Source organism: Gopherus evgoodei, chromosome 1 (genome assembly GCF_007399415.2).
Source record: "Gopherus evgoodei ecotype Sinaloan lineage chromosome 1, rGopEvg1_v1.p, whole genome shotgun sequence".
NCBI lineage: Eukaryota > Metazoa > Chordata > Testudines > Testudinidae > Gopherus > Gopherus evgoodei.
The window spans coordinates 226014078-226038597 of record NC_044322.1 but is presented as its reverse complement, the minus strand read 5'-3'; the positions used below and the strand labels follow the sequence as shown (position 1 = coordinate 226038597).

The 24520-nt window shown below is 47.4% G+C and overlaps 1 protein-coding gene across 2 annotated transcripts in view; it reads left to right on the top strand.

The window, feature by feature from the left end:
• Nucleotides 1-18352, top strand: part of LOC115637225 (TRPM8 channel-associated factor 2-like) — a 32218-nt gene extending 13866 nt beyond the window's left edge. Inside the window, exons 3-8 of one of the 2 annotated variants that reach the window (XM_030538266.1) lie at nucleotides 1093-2087; nucleotides 3365-3459; nucleotides 5010-5223; nucleotides 6245-6484; nucleotides 12077-12414; nucleotides 14071-18352. In XM_030538266.1, coding sequence (XP_030394126.1) covers nucleotides 1093-2087; nucleotides 3365-3459; nucleotides 5010-5223; nucleotides 6245-6484; nucleotides 12077-12414; nucleotides 14071-14325 — 2137 coding nt within the window. In that variant the 3' untranslated portion in view covers nucleotides 14326-18352. The remainder of the gene's footprint in view (nucleotides 1-1092; nucleotides 2088-3364; nucleotides 3460-5009; nucleotides 5224-6244; nucleotides 6485-12076; nucleotides 12415-14070) is intronic. The other variant, XM_030538275.1, reaches the window with a different exon arrangement.
• Nucleotides 18353-24520: the final 6168 nt, after the last annotated feature.

The following is a 24520-nucleotide window of genomic DNA, read 5'->3' as shown; positions in this document are numbered from 1 at the left end:
CTTTGGGAGTTTTTAGTTAGGGTGGAATTCACCCTATTTTGAGAGTTTAAGTGGGGCTTAAATGGTGCATTCACTGTGTTCTGACCCCCAGCATAGTTGTAAATGTCACCCATAGTAAATAAAACTGAGCTTTAAGGGATTGGTGTCATGTGTGGCAAAGAAGCTGAGAGAAGAAATCAAATGAGGAGGCCAGAGTTTTTAATTCCTGCCCTTTGGACACATGAATGTTATTTATTCTCACACTCTGTCAAGCCATTGTTTATTTTGTTTGAGTGGAAAATTCAGAGGTTCCAAATAGCAGCAGATTCATCACAAGTGACAAAGGGAAAATTAAGTTTGGTAAAATTATATAGCAAAGTCAGGGGGAAATAAAACCACAGCACTCGACACGGCTTTAACTGCAAGAGCCATGCAGGGGCAGCAGAGGGTAAAATGATAAGTGTGAATGAAGTGAAATAGGAGCACTGGGAAGCGGAGGTTAATGGCTAGGAAAAGGGTGGCTATGCTTTACAGAGATCAGAGACTTGTTTCAGCTTGAGTCGCTGATGTGTATGTGTGGACAGAGGCAGTCCTCTCTTCTGAGCAGTAGCAGTTGGATAGTTAAGGAAAAGGCACTGGCACATCTTTCAGTCTTGACTAGAGGATGCATTTCTGAGGTGGCTTAGGCATGCTAGGCCTCATGGTTTTGCCAGCCCCAGAGGTTCAAAAATCATGAGTCAGGCCAGTAGAGTTTGGCTTAGAAATCAGGAGAGTTAAAACAACCCAAAACACACAGTAAAAGTTGGGTTCTTTTTCTTTGGTCTCCTGGGTTCGGTGCCTCAGTCTAGCTCACACCTGGGACATGTTTTCAAGCTCAACTCTGAGGCTACAAACGGTCTCTTTAAAAACGAAGGCTGAGACTGCAGTTCAGAAAAACTCCTCGTGGCACCAGACTCACTATAAAATTGTGAGGGGCAGCACCAAAGAGTGTGGGCAGGGGAGGAGATGGGCTAGGGATGGCCAGTTGTGTGCCCCTAGCATCCCTCATGATTCTGTGATTGTATAAAGGGTGTTGGGATTGGGCCTAAACAGGGATGCCTCTTGATTTTGCAGGCATGGGGCTAATCTCAGCCAGGATGCAGAGCTTCTCCTCAAGGGTGTGTCGGAACTGGATATAGTGACCGGCGGGGTGCCCTCCCAACTGCTGGTGCATGGGGTGCTGGCCTTCCCCCTCGGCCTGGACAGCTCCCACCGCTGCTTCCTTGCTGCAGCGCGCTATGGCCGGGGCCGGGTGGTGGTGGCGTCTCATGAGGGCCAGCTGTGTGCCCCAAAGCTGGCAGGGTTCCTGCTCAATGCTATAAACTGGTTGGATGCTGGGAGGCAGGGACTGGTTGGGGTTGCTGCCCACCTCAAGGGGCTGTGTTCCCTGCTGTCCCAGGAGGACTGGAAGTACCAGGTATCAGCGCTGACGAGCAACATGAGCGTCTACTGCTGCCCTTCTCACAGCGACCAAGAGGCAGAGAAGATCCAGGCCTTTGTGGCGGAGGGGGGAGGGTTGCTGATTGGGGGGCAGGCCTGGTACTGGTCCTCCCAAAATCAAGGCCAAGCTGCCGTTGCCGGATACCCTGGCAACAAAATCCTCAACCGCTTTGGGATCAGCATCCTGGGCATGAACCTCAAGGCTGATAAATACCCAGCACTGCTACCAGGGGAGCTTCCCCATCACTACCACTTCCGTCAAGCACTCTCCCTCTTCCAGAGGCACGTGGGGGACAAGGAGGAGGCACTCAGAGCCCCCCTGGCAGACTGGCTGCATAGGCTAGGGCAGGACTGTTCTGCCTTCCTGAGGATCCCAGCTGAAGACTGCCCCGCATACTCCTCACTCCACCGTATCCTGCTCAAAGTGCTGCACAGAGGTGGGATCCCGCAGGTCAGCAAGAAGAACCCGATCAAGAGCAACTCCAAGGAGGCAGCCCTGCTGTGCCTGGCAACACAGCTGTCCCAGACCATGACGGACTGTGCTGTCCTGGTGCAGAAACCCACCGATGGGGTCTGCACACTCCCATCCAGCTCTCTTATCACCCTGGAAATTGATGGCACAAATACAGGTGAGAGGAGCGGTCTTTTCACCTTTCCCATGTAGAATCACATGGAAAACGTGTGTGTGTGTGTGTGTGTCTCTCTCTCACACACACACACACCCCTCTGCTGAGATTTCACTTTAACACCAAAACTCATACTTCCCCATGTGCCGTTAACACACTGGCTATTTCCACCAAACAGATGGGTTGGTGTCAAGCTTGTACATTTGCGTGTGATTGTGGGGCACTACATGTGTGCGCTGGGAGCGATTCCGTGTTAGAAGTGACAGTGTTGTGGAGTTGCAGTCTGTGAGTATATGATGTAAAGGGTGTGAGTTGTGCTTGCTGTGGGCAGGGCCAGCTCTAGCAATTTCGTCGCCCCAAGCACAGCGGCACTCTGCGGGAGGCGCTCTGCCGCTCGCAGGTCCCGCGGCTCCGGTGGACCTCCTGCAGGCGTGCCTGCAGATGCTCCACCGGAGCCGCGGGACCAGCGGGTCCTCCGCAGGGAAGCCTGCAGGAGGTCCACCGGAGCCGCCTGCCACCCTTCCGGCAACCAGCAGAGCGCCCCCTGCGGCATGCTGCCACAAGCACGCGCTTGGCCCGCTGGGGCCTGGAGCCGGCCCTGGCTGTGGGTGTGAATGGTGGCTTAGTTGGTGATTGCATAGACTTTTCTTTCAGGCTGGAAGTGGAATCTTTATTCACACTGTTGCATACTTACTCGCACAAGTAGTCCAATGACCTTCAATGGAGGAGGCAATCTGGCCCTTAGTAGTTGTGCTGCAATACACTTGTTTAACCTTAACTCCAAGTTAAGGGAGGGTTTCTGCTTGGGCAGTATAAAGAGCTCTGAACTCAGCTGCTTATTACAGTTTTAAAGTCTCTGCTGGGCAGCTGATGTTTGCAACTCCCTAGGGTGGCCGTCTAGAAACAAGTCCCACTATAGTGAAATGTCAGGGTACCCATGTGTTAGTTAGGGCTAGGGGAAAAAAGCCCCTTATGCTAAAACTTCTCATGCTTTCAGCCAAGCAGCATGTTGTCAACAGGTTTGGTAAACTCAGGCCAATTCTGAGAGTTCTGAGCAAGAAAAAAATCAGATTCTTTCTTCTTACTCTGGCAACTCAAAACTGCATTACTTTAAGCATGGAAATGGGCAGGGGCCAGGAGTGCTGAGTAAGGCCTAGGTCCTCGAGGTATTTAGATGCCTAACTCCCATTATTTTCACTGGGAATTAGGTGCCTGCATGCCTTTGAAGACCTGAGCCTAAGGGCTCTGTATTCAGACCTCTCTTCTGTGATTTCCTGCAGGTGGGACAGCATGGATGAGTACAGGACTTTACCTACCTGATGGGAATACGGCAATGATAACATTTCCTTGCATGGCGACCAGTGCTGGTCTGCAGGTGATTTCTGCTGGCCTTTATACACTGATACATTTGCGAGGTACCCATATCAGAGAGATGAGTTGCAACAGTTCTCAAGAATCAGTCTGTATTATAGCTAGGATGGCTGCTTTTTCATTCCTTATGTTTTCCTGCCACCTTGTGGCTGTTTCATGCCATTACATTTTTAAAAATTCCTCACAATTTCCTCTGCCCTCTCTTGACTGTTACATGCCTCCCCATTTTGCTTTGTTGGTGCTCTCCACGCTATTTCTGCTTAATTGTAGCTGTGCAGGGAAGCAGGGAAAGGTGGGAAGGAGACCAGGCAGCTGCTGACATTACTGAACAAGGTCCTACCACAGTAAACTGCAGACATCCGTGTGTTACCTTACAACAGGGGTAGGCAACCTATGGCACGTGTGCCAAAGGCGGCACGCGAGCTGATTTTCAGTGGCACTCACACTGCCCAGGCCTGGCCATCGATCCGGGGGGCTCTGCATTTTAATTTAATTTTAAATGAAGCTTTTTAAACATTTAAAAAACCTTATTTACTTTACATACAACAATAGTTTAGTTCTATATTATAGACTTATAGAAAGAGACCTTCTAAAAATGTTAAAATGTATTACTGGCACGGAAAACCTTAAATTAGAGTGAATAAATGAAGACTCGGCACAGCACTTCTGAAAGGTTGCTGACCCCTGCCTTACAGGATGCTGATGCTGGTGCAATGAGCCCTGGAGACTGAATTTCTCCCTAACCAGGGATGCCAGAGGCAACAGCCAAGTCAGCATCTCACCCGCACATTGTACTTTCTCCAGTTTGCTTCCTCTTTGCTCTCAAGGGACACCTCTAAAGGTACCGGGGAGTTCAGTCACTGTGGCCCTGTCAGCAGGGGTGGCTTCAGGCACCAGCACATCAAGTGCGTGCCTGGGGCGGCAAGCTGTGGGGGGCGGCCTGCTGGTCGCTGTGAAGGCAACAGGCAGGCGGCTTTCGGCAGCGCGCCTGCGGGAGGTCTGCCGGTTCTGCGGCTTCGGCGGCAATTTGGCAGCAGGGACGCTGATGACGCTGCACTGGAGGACCTCCTGCAGGCATGCCACCGAATCTGCAGGACCAGTGGGCCACCCGCAGGCATGCCGCTGAAAACCGCCTGACTGCTGTGCTTGGGGTAGCAAAAACCATAGAGCTACCCCTGCCTGTCAATCCGTGGCCCCAATGCTGAGACTTCTCATGAGGGAGGCGTTCCAGCTTAGGTCCTCAAAGGTGCCAGACTCCCAGTGAAATCAGTCAAGCCACCTAAATACCTTTGAGGACCTGAGCCTTAGTGCTAGGGCTGTAGATGACTTTGTGAGGGGCACAGCTTCCCTCTTAGGAGCTGCGCTGAGCTTCATTAACTCTTGCTTCACAAGCAGCAGTCAGACAGCAATTTGGTCACCGCAGGGCTGGATGGCAATCAGTGCCCTGCAGCTATGTGGGCTCTGCCTCAGACAGGCCCTATGGCAGAGGGGGTGGGGCTGCAATCTGGAGCCTGGAGGGCCTGACCCTGCTCTTCCTGCCCTTCTGTTCCCCAGGTGCAGATCGGGTGTCACTCTGATGACCTGACTGCTGCGAAGGAGCTGAAACGGGCCCCCATGGTGATACGCAAGTGCCAGGTCAGCTGCCAGAAGCAGTCAGTCTCCTGCCTCTGGGGCGGCCTCATTTACATCGTCGTGCCAGGGGGAAGCCAGCTGGGCAAAGTGCCCATAACTGTGGAAGGGGCAGTCCAGGCTCCCTACTTCAGATTGGGTAGGTGTTCTTCCCTTGGGGCCTCTCCCCTAAGCCTGTTTCAATGTGCCGCGCGGGGGCACCCAAGCCAAAATGTGCAGCATTAAATATAACCAGAGTCCAAATGGTTAAAATCAGAATTGGTAGAAAAATGACAAATTGGGACTGTTTTCTGTCTTTTTTTTTTAAATAATCTTTTTGCTGAAAACTATCAACTTTTTACTGACCTTTTGAAAGATTTCCACCAGCCCTTTCCTTATTCCTCCCCCTTTTCCTCTGCTGCCCCTGTGTGGCCATTTCCTGTCACTACTGCAGAAATCCACAACCGCCCCTTTGATGTGTTTGCTGCATTTCCCATCAGTCTTCTCTTTATTGGTTTATGAAATTTCTTTTTCCTCCATCATTCCAAACAAACCAGCGTGTTGGTATTTGACGCCTTCTGATCTCACTCACTGGAAGAGAAGTCACTTAGAGAAATGTGGACAGCGACTCAGGTGTCCCCTGTGAATCACCTCATATTGATTTGGTTTTACTTTGTTTTTTGGGAGGAGAGGAATGACGTGGGTTTGGGACCCACTTTTCACAAGCTGTGGCCTTGATTTTCCCATAACATGCTTAAACAGCATAACTGTTTGGCTGTATAGAGCGGGGACTCATGTAAAGATAGGAGATAATTACTAGACAGGATGCTCAGCAGTGAAATGAGGAAAGATCTAGTGCTTAAGGCAATGAGCTGAGAAGCTGGAGATTTGAGTACTGTCCTTGGCTGTGCCACAGCCTTACTGTGAGCCATGGGCAAGTCACTTAATCTCAGTTCCCCAGGTGGATACTACTGGGGGTACAGTGATAGTTCCTAGGAATGCTGTGAGGATTAACTTATTAATGCCCATCCAGCATTTAAAAAATGTGAAGTGCTCTATAAATGCCAAATACTATTATTCCTGAGAGCAATTCATGATGAAGTCACACATTTGCAGCCAACACTCAGGGAGTGTAGCTGAGAGGCTGGGGTACATTTAATGTGTTTTCCATGTCCCTACAGGAGAGACCTGTAAATGCCAGTGGCTGGCCAGCATCCGGCACTACCCTGCACCCTGGGCCGAACTAGCTACTGAGAACATTATCCTGACTGTGTCTGCTGACAGCATCCGCCATATAGAGAACCCAGAGCCTCTTCTGACCCTCTGGGACCAGATCATGATGGCTATAGCTGAGTTGGCAGCAGCACCAGCGAAGTTCCCAAGGCCAGAGAGGATTGTTACAGACGTCCAGATCTCAGCTGGTGGGTATATGGCTGCATGGTTCTAGCAGGGTTTCCAAAAGAAGTGGCTTTAGGCAGCAACTTTAATTCATTCAAGGCTTTTTTGTTAAACTGAAACTCCAGACAAATGCTATGAGTCAAATAAACATGTGACCCGCATAGAGCTGAATGTTTCTAGTCCTTCATGGTGCTTCTTTGTGTCCTTAAGGGTGTCCATAGAATCATAGAATCTCAGGTTTGGAGGGGAACTCAGGAGGTCATCTAGTCCAACCCCCTGCTCAAAGCAGGACCAGCCTGAACTAAATCATCCCACCCAGGGCTTTGTCAAGCCTGACCTTAAACCTCTAAGGATGGAGATTCCACCACCTCCCGAGGTAACCCATTCCAGTGCTTCACCACTGTCCTACTGAAATAGTTTCCCCCTAATATCCAACCTCAAACTCTCCCACTGCAACTTGAGACCATTACTCCTTGTTCTGTTATCTGTCACCACTGAGAACAGCCGAGCTCCATTCTCTTTGGAACCCCCCTTCAGGTAGTTGAAGGCTGCTATCAAATCCCCTCCTCACTCTTTTCTTCTTCAGACTAAATAAGCCCAGTTCCCTCAGCCTCTCCTTGTAAGTCATGTGCCCCAGTCCCCTAGTAATTTTCATTGCCCTCCGCTGGACTTTCTCCAATTAGTCCACATCCTTTCTGTAGTGGGGGGTCCAAAACTGGACACAGTACTCCAGATGTGGCCTCACCAGTGCCGAATAGAGGGGAAGAATCACTTCCCTCAATCTGCTGGCAATGCTCCTACTAATGCAGCCCAATATGCCATTAGTCTTCTTGGCAACAAGGGCACACTGACCCTTATCCAGCTTCTCATCCACTGTAATCCCCAGGTCCTTTTCTGCAGAACTGCTGCTTAGCCAGTTGGTCCCCAGCCTGTAGCAGTGCATGGGATTCTTCTGTCCTAAGTGAAGGACTCTGCACTTGTCCTTGTTGAACCTCATCAGATTTGTTTTAGCCCAATCCTCCAATTTGTTTAGGTCACTCTGGACCCTATCCCTACCCTCCAGCATATCTACCTCTCCCCCCTGTTTGGTGGCATCTGCGAACTTGCTGAGGGTGCAGTCCATCCCATCATACAGATAATTAATTAAGATGTTGAACAAAATTGGCCCCAGGACTGACCTCTGGGATACTCTGCTTGATACTGGCTGCCAACTAGACATCGAGCCACTGATCACTATCCGTTGAGCCCAACTATCTAGCCAACTTTCTGTCCTTCTTATAGTCCATTCATCGAATCCATACTTCTTTAACATGCAGGTAAGAATACTGTGGGAGACCGTATCAAAAGCTTTGCTAAAGTCAAGGAATAACACGTCCACTGCTTTTCCCATATCCACAGAGCAAGTTATCTCATTATGGAAGGCAATTAGGTTGGTTAGGCATGACTTGCCCTTGTTGAATCCATGTTGACTGTTCCTGATCACCTTCTTCTCCTCCAAGTGCTTCAAAATGGATTCCTTGAGAACCTGTTCCATGATTTTTCCAGGGACTGAGGTGAGGCTGACCGGTCTGTAGTTCCCCAGGTTCTCCTTCCCTTTTTTAAAGATAGGCTCTATATTTCCTTTTTCCAATCATTTGGGATCTCCCCCAGTTGCCACGAGTTTTCATAGATAACGGCCAATGGCTCTGCAATGACATCAGCCATCTCCCTTAGCACCCTTGGATGCATTAAATCCGGACCCAGGGACTTGTGTATGTCCAGCTTTTCTGAATAGTTCTTAACCTGTTCTTTTACCACTGAGGGCTGCTCACCTCCTCCCAATATTGTACTGCCCAGTGCAGCAGTCTGGGAGCTGACCTTGTCTGTGAAGACCAAGGCAAAAAAAGCATTGAGTACTTCAGCTTTTTCCACATCATCTGTCATTAGGTTGCCTTCCCCTTTCCCTGAGGGCCCCACACTTTCCCTGACCACCTTCTTGTTGCTAACATACCTGTAAAAACCCTTCTTGTTACCCTTCACATTACTTGCTATCTGCAACTCCAGTTGTGTTTTGGCCTTCCTGATTACACCCCTGCATGCTCGAGCAATATCTTTATACTCCTCCCTAGTCATCTGTCCAAGTTTCCACTTCTTGTAAGCTTCCTTTTTGAGTTTAAGTTCACCGAAGATATCGCTGTTAAACCAAGGTGGTCGCCTGCCATATTTGCTATTATTTCTGCACTTCGGGATGGTTTGTTCTTGCGACCTCAATAAGGCTTCTTTAAAATATAACCAGCCCTCCTGGACTCCTTTCCCCCTCATATTAGCCTCCCAGGGGATCCTGCCCATCGGTTCCCTGAGGGAGTCAAAATCTGCTTTTCTGAAGTCCAGGGTCCGTATTCTGCTGCTCTCCTTTCTTCCTTTTGTCAGGATCTTGAACTTGTGGTCACTGCTGCCAAGGTTGCCATCTGCTTCTGCTTCCCCAACCAATTCTTCCCTATTCGTGAGCAGCAGGTCAAGTGGAGCACGGCCCCTACTTGGTTCCTCCAGCACTTGCACCAGGAAGTTGTCCTCAACACTCACCAAAAACTTCCTGGATTGTCTGTGCACTGCTGTATTGCTCTCCTAGCAGATGTCAGGGTGATTGAAGTCCCACATGAAAACCAGGGCCTGGGAACTGGAAACTTCTGTTAGTTGTGCATAGAAAGAATCATCTACTTCATCCTCCTGGTCTGGTGGTCTATAGCAGACTCCCACCACAACATCACCCTTGTTGATCTTGCCTCTAAACTTAACCCAAAGACTTTCAAAAGGCTTTTCTCCAGTTTCATACTCGAGCTCTGAGCAATCGTAGTGCTGCCTTACATACAGTGCAACTCTTCCATCTTTTCTCCCCAGCCTGTCCTTCCTGAACAGTTTATACCCATCCATGACAGTGCTCCAGTCATGTGAGTTACCCCACCAAGTCTCTGTTATTCCAAATCACATCATAGTTCCTTGACTGTGCCGGGACTTCCAATTCTTTCTGTTTGTTTCCTAGGCTTCTTGCATTCATGTACAGGCACCTAAGATAACTAGCTGATTGCCCTACTTTCTCAGTATGAATCAGGAGGCCTCCCCTGTTGCACCCTCCTTGTGTTTCCTCCTGGTATCCCATTTCCCCACTTACTTCAGGGCTTAGGTCTCCGTCCCCTAGCGAACCTAGTTTAAAGCCCTCCTCACTAGGTTAGCAAGCCTGCCTGTGAAGATGCTCTTCCCTCTCTTCGTTAGGTGGATCCCATCTCTTCCTAGCAATCCTTCTTCCTGGAACAACATCCCATGGTTGATGAATCCAAAGCCCCCTCTCCGACACCACCTGCACAGCCACACATTCATTTCCACAGTTCGATGGTCCCTACCTGGGCCTTTTGCTTCAACAGGGAGGATGGACGAGAACACGACTTGCTCCTCCAACTCCTTTATCCTTCTTCCTAGAGCCACATAGTCTGCAGTGACCCGCTAAAGGTCATTCTTGGCAGTATCATTGGTGCCTACATGGAGAAGTAGGAAGGGGTAGCAGTCTGAGGCTGCATCAGTCTCGGCAGACACTCCATCACAACCTGAATTCTAGCTCCATTCAAGCAGCACTCTTCTTGAGTTTCCCGGTGTGGAGAGCAGATGGATGACTCTGTCCCCCTTAGGAGGGAGTCTCCAACCACCACCCCCGTCTCCTCCTCTTGGGAGTGGTGGTCATGGAACTTCCATCTCTAGGACAATGCATCCCATGCCTTCCGGTCAATGGGGTCTCCTTCTGATCCCTTCCCTCAGACAACTCTTCCAAACCATTCTCCGTAACAGTACCTGTGCAGAGAGCCTTGAAACGGTTTCTTACCTATATCTGCACAGGGGGTACATGAGTTCTCCCCTCTCTTCTTCTGGAGGTCACATGTTGCCAGTTTTCTTCCCTGTTCTGCACTGCCCTCTCTGATTCTTCAGCATGCTGTGCCTGTATTACCAAATGCTGACTCCTATCCAGAAAGTCTTCATTTTCTCTGATGCAACGCAGGGCTGATACTTGTGGGTCTGTAGTCCTTTAACCTGGATCTGCTGAGGCAGAGTTCTGTAAACTACACAGATGCATGAAAGTGGAGCTCTACTCTGACAAGTGACTGTATAAAAACGAACCCTTCTTACTTGGCAGTTCTGCTCCCTGGTCCTGGCCCGACTCAGAGCTGCTGACATGAATGCTCAACTACATAGCTTTTATTACAGTACAGCCTGGAGAGAGTAATCTGGATTCTGTTCCTCCATCTGTCTCAGCAATAGAATTGTTGCTTAAATTTCAGTGATAGGGCCTTGTGGTTACACTTGTGCAAACCTACTGAAAATAAGGTTCAGCGGTGTCACTGAGGGAAGAATTTAAACTGTAGAACCTTTATTGCTGGTGATGATGGAAAAGAGGGAAGAAATCCAGCTTGACTCTGAGTCCAGGATGAGTTGCAATATTGGCATCTGGGAAAAAAACAGAGCACGTTTTTACTTGTAAACAGCACATCTGATCTAGAGTCACTTAGATGTGAAATATGGAGCCTCAGGAGGCTGTTTTTACTGTGTCACTTTTCAGAGCAGCACTTTGGGTGAAATTCCTTACTGTGCAGAGAGTCAGCATAAGGTCTGTGCTCAAATGCTGAACTCCTGACCCCCTGGTTAAGTCACATGGAAATATTTTGTTGCAAACCTTAGTTTTAACTTGTGTTACCTTGGGCAGCTACCAGTTACAGTGATCACACTCTGTGGACTTAAAATTCCTCAGGTGTTTCTAATGGACTAATGTTTTGTCTCTTTTTCCGGTCTTGAGCTCTTGCAAAATGTTGCTGGGGGCTGTTGAACAGCTCCTGTGCTCCTCCCAGGAGGTGACACCGTGTGAAAGGTGAAGTGATCCCTGAAATGCAGACATACATAGTGTATGTGGTTTGTGAAGTGCTTCGGGATGCTTCAGGAAGATGCATTTTCCAGGGCACTCGGGAGCTGAACATGGGTCTTCCTGCTGTGCCACAGCCTTCCTGTGTGACTTTAGGCAAGTCACTGAGACTGCATCCCCAGGGTGTGATTGCAGCTCATGCAGACATACCCGAGCTATCGTTCATCTACTTAGCTCAGGTACTGGAGCAGTGTAGCTGCAGCAGCACAGACATTAGCATGGATTACCTGTGTGAGTAATAATCCAGGCCCAAGGGCTGGCTTGTGCAGCCTGCACTGAAGCCCAGGGTGGTGCAGCCCCACAGCGCCAGTACCTGTGCTAGGTAGATGACAGCTATCTCGGGGCCACTTACACGAGTTGCAGCGGCATGCCGTGATTGCAGTGCAGACATGCCCTCAACCCCTCTGTGCCTTGGTTCCCATCTGTACAACGGGTATAACAGCTCAGCCTTGCCTCACAAGGGAGTGGTACAGATAAACACATTAGCGATGGTGAGGTGCTCAGGTAACTATGGTACCGTGGGCCTTATTCCTCAGCTAGATGAAAGGCCCCATGGAAATGGGTGGGACTTGCTTAATCATATTTTAATAAAACAGCATCCATAGTGATCAAGTGTACCATAAGCATGTCTGAGAGTTTGGTGTTGGGGTGAGCACTCCCCATGTCTTCCCTCTAGGCTGGATGCACGCTGGCTACCCCATCATGGGCCACCTGGATTCGGTGAAGGAGATGGTGAATGTGGAACACATGCGAGCCACTGGCCTATGGGGCCCCATCCATGAGCTGGGACACAACCAGCAGCGGGCAGGCTGGGAATTCCCCCCTCACACTACTGAGGCCACCTGCAACCTGTGGTCTGTCTATGTGCATGAGAAGGTGCTGGGGATCCCCAGGGACAGGGCCCACCAGGCTCTCCAGCCACAGTGTCGGAAGCAGAGGATCACAGGTTATCTGGAGAAAGGGGCTCAGCTGAAGGACTGGAGCGTGTGGACTGCGCTGGAGACGTACTTGCAGGTAATTATGGGAGAGGCGGGGTTGGAGATTGGCGTGTTTTCATTGTGGTCAGTGATCTCTTTGGCAGATAAACATCCTCAGGCTGGAGTCTGCAACCCACATAAACATCTGCTCAGGAGCTGGACTTGTCCTAGGTCTATAAAGCAGGCACATGGATGGCTCAGTCTGCCACAGTGTTTCTCCAGGCCCTCTCTCTGCTGCAGGACTTTGGCAGACAGCATCGGCTCCTTTGCCTTGGTGCAAAGTCCATCTCCCTCCTGGGTAGGAAAACAGGAGCTGTTGCTCTGGTTCTTTGTACGTTAAACTCAATAGGCGGTTACCACCTAAATGCCTTTGACGATCTGGGTCCTAGTTTCTCTGTGCCATCTGTGAAACAGGGATAACAACTCCGCCCTCCCTCACAGGGGTGCAGTGAGGAGAATACAGACATAACAACTGAAGTGCTCAGTTACTAGGGTAGTGGGGGCCAGGTGAGTACTGTAGATAAGAGTCGGGGAGCTGTAGTACAACTGCTTTCCCCGTCTCCCCCACCATCCTTTGAGGGGCCATTGGTTGGACTGAGGGGGAGCAGTGCTGGCAGGCCCTCCACAGCTGGGCAGTGAAAACAAGCCAGTATTGTTCCTGCCATTAGTCAGCGGAGCCCCTGAGGATCTCCTTGCCTCTCTGCTGAGGTGAAGGAGCCAGGGCCTATGCATAGCATTCCCCATCCGGAAACTGCCTTACTGATCAGAGTTGAGGGCCAACCAGTTGCGTGTCCTTTCTCTGACAGTGGCCTCACCAGATGCTAAACCCTAAACCCCTCCCCCATCATTTAGTATTATTTGTATAGTGCCCTGGAGTTGCCTTACATATATATGATAAGACCAGTCTGGGCCCCAAAGACCTTACAATCTAAATAGATCCCACATGGACCGAAGAGAAGAGGATATGACACACTTTCTGTATGATCCCCAGTGTCACCTTTAATTTAACCTAACTTTGCTCATTAACCCTAATCCCCAGCCCACGCCCAGCCCCACTTTGCTTTGAACTAATTCCTCAGTTATTTTTATTTTTGAAAACAACCCCCTGAATTCCCATTCCAGGCCAAAGTATGCCCCACCTACAATCTCCTGTTCCTCCCCCCACCCCCTCCGCCCAGCCTTTGTACCACCTTCCTCTCCCGACAGTCCTCTCCTTCCCTCTGTGCAAATCACCCTCCGCTGCATATATTAGCAGCTGTCAGCAGAGGGCTACAGGGCAGTTCCTGGGGCTAAGAAGCCAGGTTGCTGCTGCTAGCAATGCAGCTTGTGTCTCTGGGCTATTACATAATCGTGTGCCTATGGGAGATGTTTCTTCCTGTCCTTAGGCATGTTGTCGTATGCCCTGAACCATGAGGATTTATTACTCTCATAGGTTTTCCCCCTGTCTAACGTATCTTCAGGTAACATTTTAAAATGAGACTGTCTACCACTGAGGAACAATGAATGTCTGTGAAGTGAGAGGCACAAAGGTTAAATTTAGATCAGTGAAGGGTTCCGTCTCCATATTCATGAGGTGGTCATTACTATTGCAGATTGCATCATGAGGCTTTGCCTGAGGTGGGATCAAACACAGTGTCTCATATACTTGGGGACCGAGATTGTGTTTTTAACACTCCTTCTCCTTGCCCCTCAGCTGCAGGAGGGCTTTGGCTGGGAACCCTTCATCCTCCTCTTCTCTGACTACCAGAAAATGTCCAACATCCCCAAGGACAACCCCTCCAAGATGAACCTGTGGGCTGAGAAGTTCTCTCGGCAGGTGAACAAGAATCTGGCTCCTTTCTTTCTGGCCTGGGGCTGGCCTATCAAGGAAGACGTCTCCTTGGAACTGGCTACTCTACCAAACTGGGAGGAGAACCCAATGAAGCTATACAGACCTGGGAAGAAATAAAGTGTGGGCATTTTGTCTCCAGAACTAATCCAATAGCTACTTACCTTTCCTTTAAGTTGTATCAGACTTTGCACTGGTCTAGCAGGTATACTTGGTGCTGCCTCAGCGCAGGGGCCTGGTTTAGATAATCAATCAAGGTCCCTTCCAGCCTGACGTTTCTATGATCGTGCCAACACACAGTCTGATTCTGATTTTATATACATAACCTCTGTCCTTCACTGGACAGTGGGATATGGACTTACTATTCCCCTATCTTTGCCCTGAATTCCATAGCTTGTTGCTCTCTGTGTGAAATCCCCACCCGCCCCATGCAGAGGGTCAGCAAAGGTCTATGTGACACCCAAATTCCATGTAAACCGTGTTTTGAGGACTTAAGTAGTGCATAGGCTTGGTGCTGACCCTCTGCCTAGGGGGGAATTTCATCCCTGCTGGTTTACTTCCTGCCGAACCTGTCTCTCTATGCAGATGGGTGGACTAGTCACGGGGTTATTTCAGGGATTACACAAAAGAGATCCATATCCTTATTGCTAACAATGGCAAAGACAATATTGGTTTCTTCTAGTTTATTGTTTTAATGTAGGTAACGCTAGACCTTCAATATACATTTCATTGGTCTTAGTTCTTATTAAGATTTAATCTCTCTAATACTGGATAAGGTTCCACACCCACAGTCTTAAAACCAAGTGATCTCATACTGCATTTATCCAATTGCCATTTAGCTGAGATTTCAAATACTGGTGCTTTCTTTCAGTTGTGCATTGCTGATCTTCATTTTTCTTCTGTCTCAGATGTATTCCTGATTTTCTGGGATACCATCTGTGAAAATGCATTGGTTTAGACTTCTGCATCATATTCCAAAGATACGTTCCATTCTTTTTTTCCCATATTGATTTGAGATATTCTTCCAGTAGACCATTGTCCCTCATTCTCCAGGCAGAAGTTCAGCACAGGTGTGGACAACACTTAAATCCCACTTTGACCCTGTTTTGAAGGCTCAAAATACAGTTTACATGGTGCTTAGATTTTTGTCCTGGCCTTATATAGATGGTGAATTTCACCCTTGGTGAGTGTATAAGCAGAGGACAAGATATGAATGGATATAAAAGAGTTGCTCAAAATCCTGTCCATTTTATTATAGGACTGTCTTGCTTAAGAGGTGGGATTATTTATTTTTACTCACCAAAAATGGACTTAAAAATCCAAAAAAGAGCAGGCCACATATGGCAAATTACACCAGCTGAGGGTCTGACCTGAAATGCTTGGAGACCTACATTAATGAAATCCAAATGTAAACTAACCAATCTCATTTTACCAAAAGAGAGAGATCTGTTCTTTAGCCAAAATATGCTATACTGTGAAATGGGGGCTAAATCAGAGTCCTATTGGCACATCAAGGAGTCGAATTCAGATGTTCAAAGGTGCTTTGCCAAGTGCTCCAAGTGCAAGCTTGGGCCTCCGGTGTGAAAGCAGGGAGCCCAGTCGGTGACTGCAGCAACAAAACAAGAAACTGTTGTGTAGCGACAGATCTCAAAATAATAAATGAACATTTTATAGCTATTGTGAAACACTAGTTTAGGGAGCAGGATCGAAACAATTCAATGCGCTGTCCAGAAAAAGTTTGTGACAGTGTTGAAAATAGCCCTTTAAGGAATTGAAGTGGAAAAAGTAAAATTGAGCTGGAGGCTCCATTAACTTCAGACTAAATAAAGCCAGTGACTAAAGAATTGACCCTTCCAATAACCTTTGAGAACCAATGAGTTCAATTGTGAGCTGTTCAAATTAAATATAGATTTATTAGCTTCATTCATGCAGTCAGTTTTGACTTTGTTGAAAGATGGGTTGCTAGTGTCTGTTCTTGATCTGTTGTCCCTTGCTCTGAAAAGGCAAAAAAGACCCTCCTGATACTGGCAAATCAAAGTTGATTTTATTTCTACAGTATGATTGTGAGACTAGCCAACACACTTGCAGACAGACTACAAAATATATAGGTACAATAATTCTTCAACAACAAACGGTGTATGAAACAAAAAATCTTTGAGGCCAACACCACCGGAACGTCTATTAGATTCTTTACTAGCAATTTTTGACAAGAAGAAAATTGCACATAAGCAAGGCTTTTCCTAGCAATTTTTGACAAGAAGCAAATTGCACATAAGCAAGGCTTTTCCCCTTAGTGGTTGTAAAGCATTCAATAGCTTTGAATGAACTACTGTTTTAATAATAAATCCAAGCTCTGTACCATACGCCACAGGTAGCGATGGCCTCAGTTCTTCTCACTCAAGTGAATCTAACTTAAGAAGTACAACGCAAGTTTGCCCCATTTTCCTGTTGATTATTCTAGTCCTTGAACTTCTGGCAAGAGCCATAGAAAGGAATCCACCAGTTTAAGGTATGGTGGATTAGAGTGGAAGGAGGGGAAATTATGCTGTCTGCAGATTACATTATCTATATATCATACCACTCTTCAGGTATTTTAATACTTTGTATATGTATATTACATATTTGCAGTTTCTTCCCATCCCTAAATCTACATAGTTTATATTGTTATTATTATTTATTATTACTATTATGGGAAAGTGAAATCTGAATAGACCCCTTAAACCAACTTGCCTCTGCAACTGCTGCCCCACCTCCCTACTCCCATTCATCTCTAAGCTCATCAAATGTGCTGTTTACAGCCCCTGTTTGGTGTTTCTCTTCTCCAGTTCCCTCTAGACCCTCTCCAGTCTGACATCTGGCCCTTGCATGCCACTAAAATTGTGCTCATGAAAGTCCCAAATGACTTTTTACTTGCCAAAGCAGAGATCCAGCATTGCATCCTCATCCCCCTTGAGGAATTAGCTACCTCTGACACTCTTCTTAAAAATTTTATCCTCTCTTGGGTTCTGTGACTCTGTTCCCTCCTGGTTCTCTCTAATTGCTCCTTCAGCATGGCCTTTGGAGTATTCTCATCTGCCCTCCAGCTTTCTGTCCCACAGACCTCTGCCCTTGGTCTCCTTCTCTTCTCCCTCTATACCTTATCTCTGGGTCATCTCATCTGCGAATACAAACTTAACTACCATCTTTGTGCTGATGACACATAGATCTACCTCTCTACTCCAGGCCTGTCTCTCTGACATTTCCTCATGAATCTCTAGCTCTCAGTTCAAGCTCAACATGGTTAAAACAGAGCTCCGGATCTATCCCCAAGTCCTACCCACACCTTCTTTCTCAATCACTGTGAACAACACTATCTGGCCTGTAACTTGGGCATCATTTTCAACTTGATCCTCTCTGTAAGTCCTCACATCCAGGCTATGGCTAAATCTTGCCAATTCTTTCTGCAAAGCATGTCTAAGATATGGTCTTTCCTGGCCATCCACAAATGTCTCCTATTGTCTTGTGTCTCTGTTATGGCGATATCCTCTCTGGCCTGACAAATGCAATCTTGCCCCATTTATCTCCATTCAGAATACTGCTGTCAAACTCATTCCCTAGTCTGTCAGTCTGACCATGTCACCTTCTCTTTGCATCCCTCTCTTGGCTCCTATCACATCAAACAGAAGCAGCTGGTCTTTATTTTCAAGGCCTTTCCTCGCATACCCCAAGGTATATACCTATCATCTCATTTGCTATCAAAATGTCAACTCCCATCTTTGATTGGCCCATGATTCCAGCCTCCCTCGTCCCCTGGTTAAATTTTCAAACAAGCACCTTTGTGCTTTCTCCCATGTTGTGGTGTGCTGAGATCACACACTATCATACTGACCAATGCTGTTTCACTGTTGCCTTGTACTCACCCATCGGCTTGTGTGTGCCCATCTGTTGTCTCTTGTCTCATACCTGGGGCAGGTCTACACTACAGTGGGGATCAACGCTCTGAGATTGATCCACCGGTGGTCGATTTAGTGGGTCTAGTAAAGAACAGCCAGATCGACTGCAGATGGCTGTACAGTTGACCCCTGTATTTTACCCCTAGGGTGACCAAATGTTCCGATTTTGTAGGGACAGTCCCGATATTTGGGGCTTTTTCTTATATAGGCTCCTGTTACCCCCCGTCCCGATTTTTCACACTTGCTGTCTCTGGTCACCCTATTTCCCCAATGAGAAGAGTAAGATAAGTCAACAGGAGATTTTCTCACGTCAACCCCCAGTGGTGTAGACCCCGCGGTAACTCGACCTAAGGTACGTCGACTCCAGCTACATTATTTACGTAGTTGGAGTTGCGCAGCATAGGTCGACATACTGCTATAGTGTAGACGTAGTCCCTGGCCCAAAAAGCTTACAATCTAAGGCTTTCTTTTTCTTCTGTGTTTCTACAGCTCTTAGCAAAATGGGGTTTTGGTCCTTGACTAGAACTATGGACTAGGGGGCCTACGTGCTCTGGTAATATAAATAATGAGCAATAAATAATACACGATAGGGATGAAATGGCCACCCAGTGGCAGCAGAGAGCAAAGGAATGAAAGTGATGTAATTAGATGATTGAACAGGTGCGTTGTGGCTGTGGCTGAAGTTAGGATATTTGCTGAGAGTGAGCTATGGTCTGACCCTATATGACAGGGAAATGAGATACTAGATGGTCCCGTGGTCCTTTCTGGGGTGCAGGCAATGGGATAACAAGCTAGATGAATCAGTGATTTAAACCTGTATAGCAGACGGCTGGACTAGAGAGGACAGAGGCCTGATTTGGATAAGGAGAGGGAACAATGCCTTGTTCTAGTACACTAGAATCTAGCAGAGCAAGAGCTGGCATGCCAGCGTGGATGGAATAATGATTGACTATAGTATTCCCTAAATGAAACTGTCCTCTGCTAGAGAGAACAAATTATTTCCTTCAGGAAATGCAATTTCTTTGCATGGCATTTTGAGAAATAAAGAATGCTCCTCGGTGTTAATTTAGGGTCACAGTCAGTTTTTCTCTAAGACCGAAGTCAGGAGAGATTCTCCTCTTCGTAATCTCTCTGGATGGAAACAGGTGTGGGTGGGGGGAAGCGGTGTGATTTCCTGATAGATTCACCTGTTGTAAAATCTTATCACCAGCAACTTTAAATAAGGCCCTTCTGCATTTACTGTTTACAAGTTACAGCATCACTTTCAATGACCAGACTTTTAATTAGACCCAGAGAGATTTTTTCAAGATTGCCCTCTAAGCCGTTCACTGCTGCGAAGACACTGGTGTTTAGAACAGCAGTAACCCAGGGCCTACCAAGGTCAATGGAAAGATTCCAGCAGAGCCCGTGAAATAGACTTGAATGGGATCCTCGGAGCTGAAACAATTCAGAGGCAGCCAGTCATGAAGCATGGCACCTCTTTCTTGTTCCCTTGCCCTCTCCTCTCCTCTTTGTCACAGTTTTGTATAATTAATTCTCATCCCGTTACCTTCTGCTTACTGTAGTTAACATCAGCAATTTGTATTTAACTTTTCAGTTTTCCCCTTTTATTTCCTCATAGTTGTTTATTAAACTCAGTGTCTCCTCTTCAATCAGATGTCAAAGTCACTGCTCTCTGTGTATGTGTTACTTCTTTATATTGTTTTTATTGCATTCAAGATAAAACAGAAAGAAGATAGTTACATGGGAACTGGAGAGTATTAAGTGTTAGCGAACACAAGTAAAATAAAATCTGTATTAGGGCTCTGTTCTGTTTTTTTTATTGATTTACTCACCGTGATAAAGGGGCATTGTCAGGCACTATTTAGGTTCTAAATCTAGGATTTCTTAATCAAAAGTATATAATTTATTACAAGTAATGTCAACTTTAATTTCAGCCGTCTTGTTCAAATGCTTTGTGACACTATCTTTAATTACATGATCATATACTATTTTTTCCACAGGCTCTGACCTCATTCAGGACAGGACAGATGCACCAATAAATCTGGCATTTCCTATCTTTAGAGTTCTTGACTTTGCTGCCTCAGTAACATTTTAAAAACATCTTTTAGCATTTTTGTATCTCCCCTGTGCCACACACACACATGACAACATAATATCGATGGCAAGAGTACATTTTCTGTAACTGTATTTCTTAAAATATGAATGACAAGCAATTAAAAGCAAAACAATTAAAGAAAATTTGCAAGGGCTCTCAGAGCTGGATCCATAAAGAGACTTGGGCACCTAAGTGCCCCATTAGGTGAGATCCTCAAAACCCCTGCTTAGCAGCCACCTAACTGTTGGTACCTATGTTTCTGACAGTAGGTGCAAAATTGATTCCTCCTGATGCTACCAAGTTGCTCAGTGCCTTTGTTCGAGCTTAAGCCTGGGTGGGGTTCACAAAGCAGGAGACTGTTTGTCCCCCGTGGTGGGCATTTGCCTGGGATGTGCGACTCCCACATTCAAATCCCCACGCTGACTAATTTGGCGCAAGGGCTTGTACCCAGCTCTCCAGCCTCCAAGAAGATTTGACCTGGGCTGTGGGATGTCTCTCTCTTTCTCTTTTTGACAAGACTGGGTTGACCTGGTTTAGGCACTTAACTCCAGGAAAGGGTTCATGGCTGTGAACCTAGCTCCCTTTGAGGGGTGGAGCTTAGGCCTCAGCATTTCCTATTGGCTAATGTAGCTTGCTGGCTCTGTGAGTCCCTTTCTTAGGTGTCTCTCTTTCTCGCCATACAATGCAGGGGGGAGCCTTGAGAGCAGATTCACGAAGTTTCTTAGGTGCCTAACTACATTTGAGCTGTGAATTCCACTGGGTGACATGTTGCCTAGGAGTTAGGTGTTGCAACACCTAAGTTCCCCTTGTGAATGTAGCCCTCAATGCCTTGTTATTAAACCTCAGGAGGAAGCATGGATTTACAGTGAACAGATCTTGCTGGAAAAACAATTTTTTGCATTTTGTGATAGAATTACAAAGTGAGTGGAGGAAGGGAACGTGATAGATGTCCTGGGTATGGATTTTAGGAAAGCTTTTGATGGTGTCTCATGATATCTCATTCTTTAAAGGAATCCAAATGGTCTTGGATATAAATATTGGTGTGTGGATTTAAGCCCAGCTGAAGGATTGAACCACAAGCAAGGAAACTACTGTGGGCCTGACTCAGTTCTTCCTGAAGTCAATAGAAGGACTCACCTTGACTTCATTGGGCTTTGGATAAGGCCCTGAGTTTGGAGACGTGTCTAGCAGAGCACCATAGAGTACCATATTAGGTGTAGCCTTCATTAATTATCTGGAGTGGGGAGTAAACAGTGGGCTAATTGCAAACCCCAGTGAAGACTGGAAAATAACACAAAGAGACCTCAGTGGGATTTAAGGTCATGTGCTTGAAGTTAGTGTTGTGCTTTGCTGGATTGGGGCCATAATCTGTAGTTATTGTTCTCTCTCCTCCAGTGTTTTAAAGTGATATGCTTCAATGAGCATCAGGCATCCCCACCCATGCTTTTTGACCAGGGCTTACTTTGTCCCAATCTGAGAGGACATTTAAGAGCCTGCGGTGTGAGTAGTTTTTTGATACCAGCCTCAGTAGCAAGTTCATTGCTTCCTTTTTCTGCCTTTGATTAGTACAGCTGGACCAGGCTGGCTATGGCCTGGGGCTCACAGCCTGGATGCCAACAGCCAGAAAACAAGCATGCAGGATCCTGTGTGTCTGTACGCTATGCAGCCCTGGTTCAGCAAGCTGTGTCTACAATGCATTAGCCCCCGCTCTGGTTTCCACCAGCCTTGGTTACTACATGCAAAGGTGACCTCAGCACACTCCCAGTACCAAATTTCCCCAAAGTCACCTGCCCTGAAGTGTCCAGCCCTCTCCTTCATTTGCTCCTTCTGCTTTTTCTGCTGCTTACTCATCTTTACACTTTCCTTTACTCTATTTCCTTCCCAAAATAAATAATCAGAAAATAATAAAACTGTAACCTTTCTTTGGACTGATCCCAGCCTCCACACTTGAAAATCATGGACAAGTGTTGTATCAGAGTTTGAGGTATAAACCTCAGTTAAAATAGCAGGCTGTGCATCAGTCCTGGTTTTACTATGCCAATGTCACGTTCTGAGTTGCAGTCCAGACCAGCAAGGGGTTGTGACACCTCCTGCTCTGTAACCCTGAGTGCCTTAAATGCTCTGCTGCTGTGGCTCACCACCTGGACACTGACAGCCAGCAGACATGTAAGCACTGAGGGTCTGTGCATTTTGCAGCTCTGGTATGGCACTCTGATCCCAGCACTGTGTCTACATCCCCACCTGAAGAAAAGCTATGTGTAAGCTCGAACGCTGGTCTCTCTCCTCAACAGAAGTTGGTGCAATAAAAGATATTACCTCACTCACCTTGTCTCTCTCATCTCCTGGGACCAACACCTCTACAACAACTGTTAAACTGCAGTCATTCAAAGGCCAATTGCTGAGAACTGGCCCATGGAGAATTGCTGAGTGATTAGATGGTGTCAGACAGAAGGTGTTGCCTTATATTCTGGCATCTCCTCGGAAGTGAAGACTCACCCTGCTCCCTGGATAAGCATTTGTCTGCACACCCAAATAATTTTTTATTGATATAGTGCACATCACTAATCTTGGAACTTAATGCACCTTTATCTCATAGTGAATCTAAAACAAACAAAGGACAGGTGGCCTGCATGTGTTAACTGATAGCCTAGCTTAGGGGTGGCAAATCTATGGCTCTGGAGCTACATGTGGCTCTTCAGAAGTTAATATGTGGCTCCTTGTATAGGCACCGACTCCAGGGCTGGAGCTACAGGCGCCACCTTTCCAGTGTGCTGAGGGATGCTCACTGCTCAACCCTAGGCTCTGCAACAGGCCCTGCCCCCACTCCACCCCTTCCCTCACCCTCCCCAGAGCCTCCTGCAAGCCCTGAAACAGCTGATTGGGAGGTGCGGAGGTGGGTGCTGATTAATGGGGCTGCCGGTGGGTGGGAGCTGATGGGGGGCTGCTGATGTATTGCTGTGGCTCTTTGGCAATGTACATGGTAAATTCTGGCTCCTTCTCAGGCTCAGGTTGGCCACCCCAGCCTCATAGTACAATACAAAACAACTTTATTTGTTTATCATATGGTAGAGAAAGGCAGTCTAACCAGGAGCTCTCAAGGGAGAAGAGGGATATTTTCAGCTGAGATTTGAAACGAGATGCAGAGCTGATGAAGGAGAGAGGTACAAGGAGTCTGTCTCGATGGTAATGCAGAGGAGGTGGCTGGTACAGCAGCAATGAAGAGCCAATCGCATCATAGAAAAGTGGCTCATATGGATGAGATGCCACATGCTGAATCACTGCATTCTAACTCGGAGAAGAAAATGGTTTTAGCAAAGCAGGGCTAGATTTACACATAGACGTAGGCACCTAACTCCCACTTTAGATACTCAACTCCAACATTTCTATGTCACCGGCATTCACAACCCGCAACTCAGTTGCTGCCTAACCCTGTAGGCACCTAGTTTTTGTCAGTAGCCCCCTAAGCGCCTAAGTTTCTGCCAGTGGGTATGTGCAAAGCTATCAAAGGCCTGATGCTGCTGAGCTGTTTGGCACCTAACTCACACCTAAGTCCTAGCGGGTTCTTTAAACTATGTGTCTCCCCACCTATCTTGTCTGTGGGGCTCAATTAGACAGGTGTGCTCAGAGCAGAGGTGCAAGTAACATAACGAACTTACAGGTTTCTGAGCAAGGGGGGCTCAACTGGAAGGGACAAGGCCTTGGGCGGAAGGGAAGGGGCTAAGGCCAAACTCCCCCAGCCAGCCCTTCAGCGCAGCCCAGGGCCAATTTAAAGGGCTCTGGTGGTGATTTAAGGGGCCAGGGCTCTGGTCGCTGCTGGGAGCCCCAGGCCTGGGTCCCGGGGAAGCTGCTCCTTTTTTCGGCCCTGCTAGTACGGTTGGCTGTGTACCGGCTCTTGCCGGTATGCTCTACTGGACTGGACTGGCTTACTTTCACCTGTGTCTCAGAGCATGCCTAACCCCCACCCCCAAAAGACTGCTGGAGGAAGACTTGCCCTTCTTTATTCCCATAGCCTGATGGGTTAGCAAACTCCTGCAGGATTTTAGAGATCCATCTTCAAATCCTCACTCTTCCTGGTTCAATACAGGGACTTAAGCCCAGATGACCCATCTCCCATGTGAGCTCTCTAGCCAATGGACTATGGGTTTACAGGGGATGTTCCCTTTTTGGATTTTCTTGAGAAAGGGCTGATCTGGCTTAGGTGCCTAACTACTGGAGAGTGTTTGTAGCTGTGAATCCCAAGTGCAGTCAGGCACCTACCTAGCTTAGCATTTCACTTCCGGTTAGC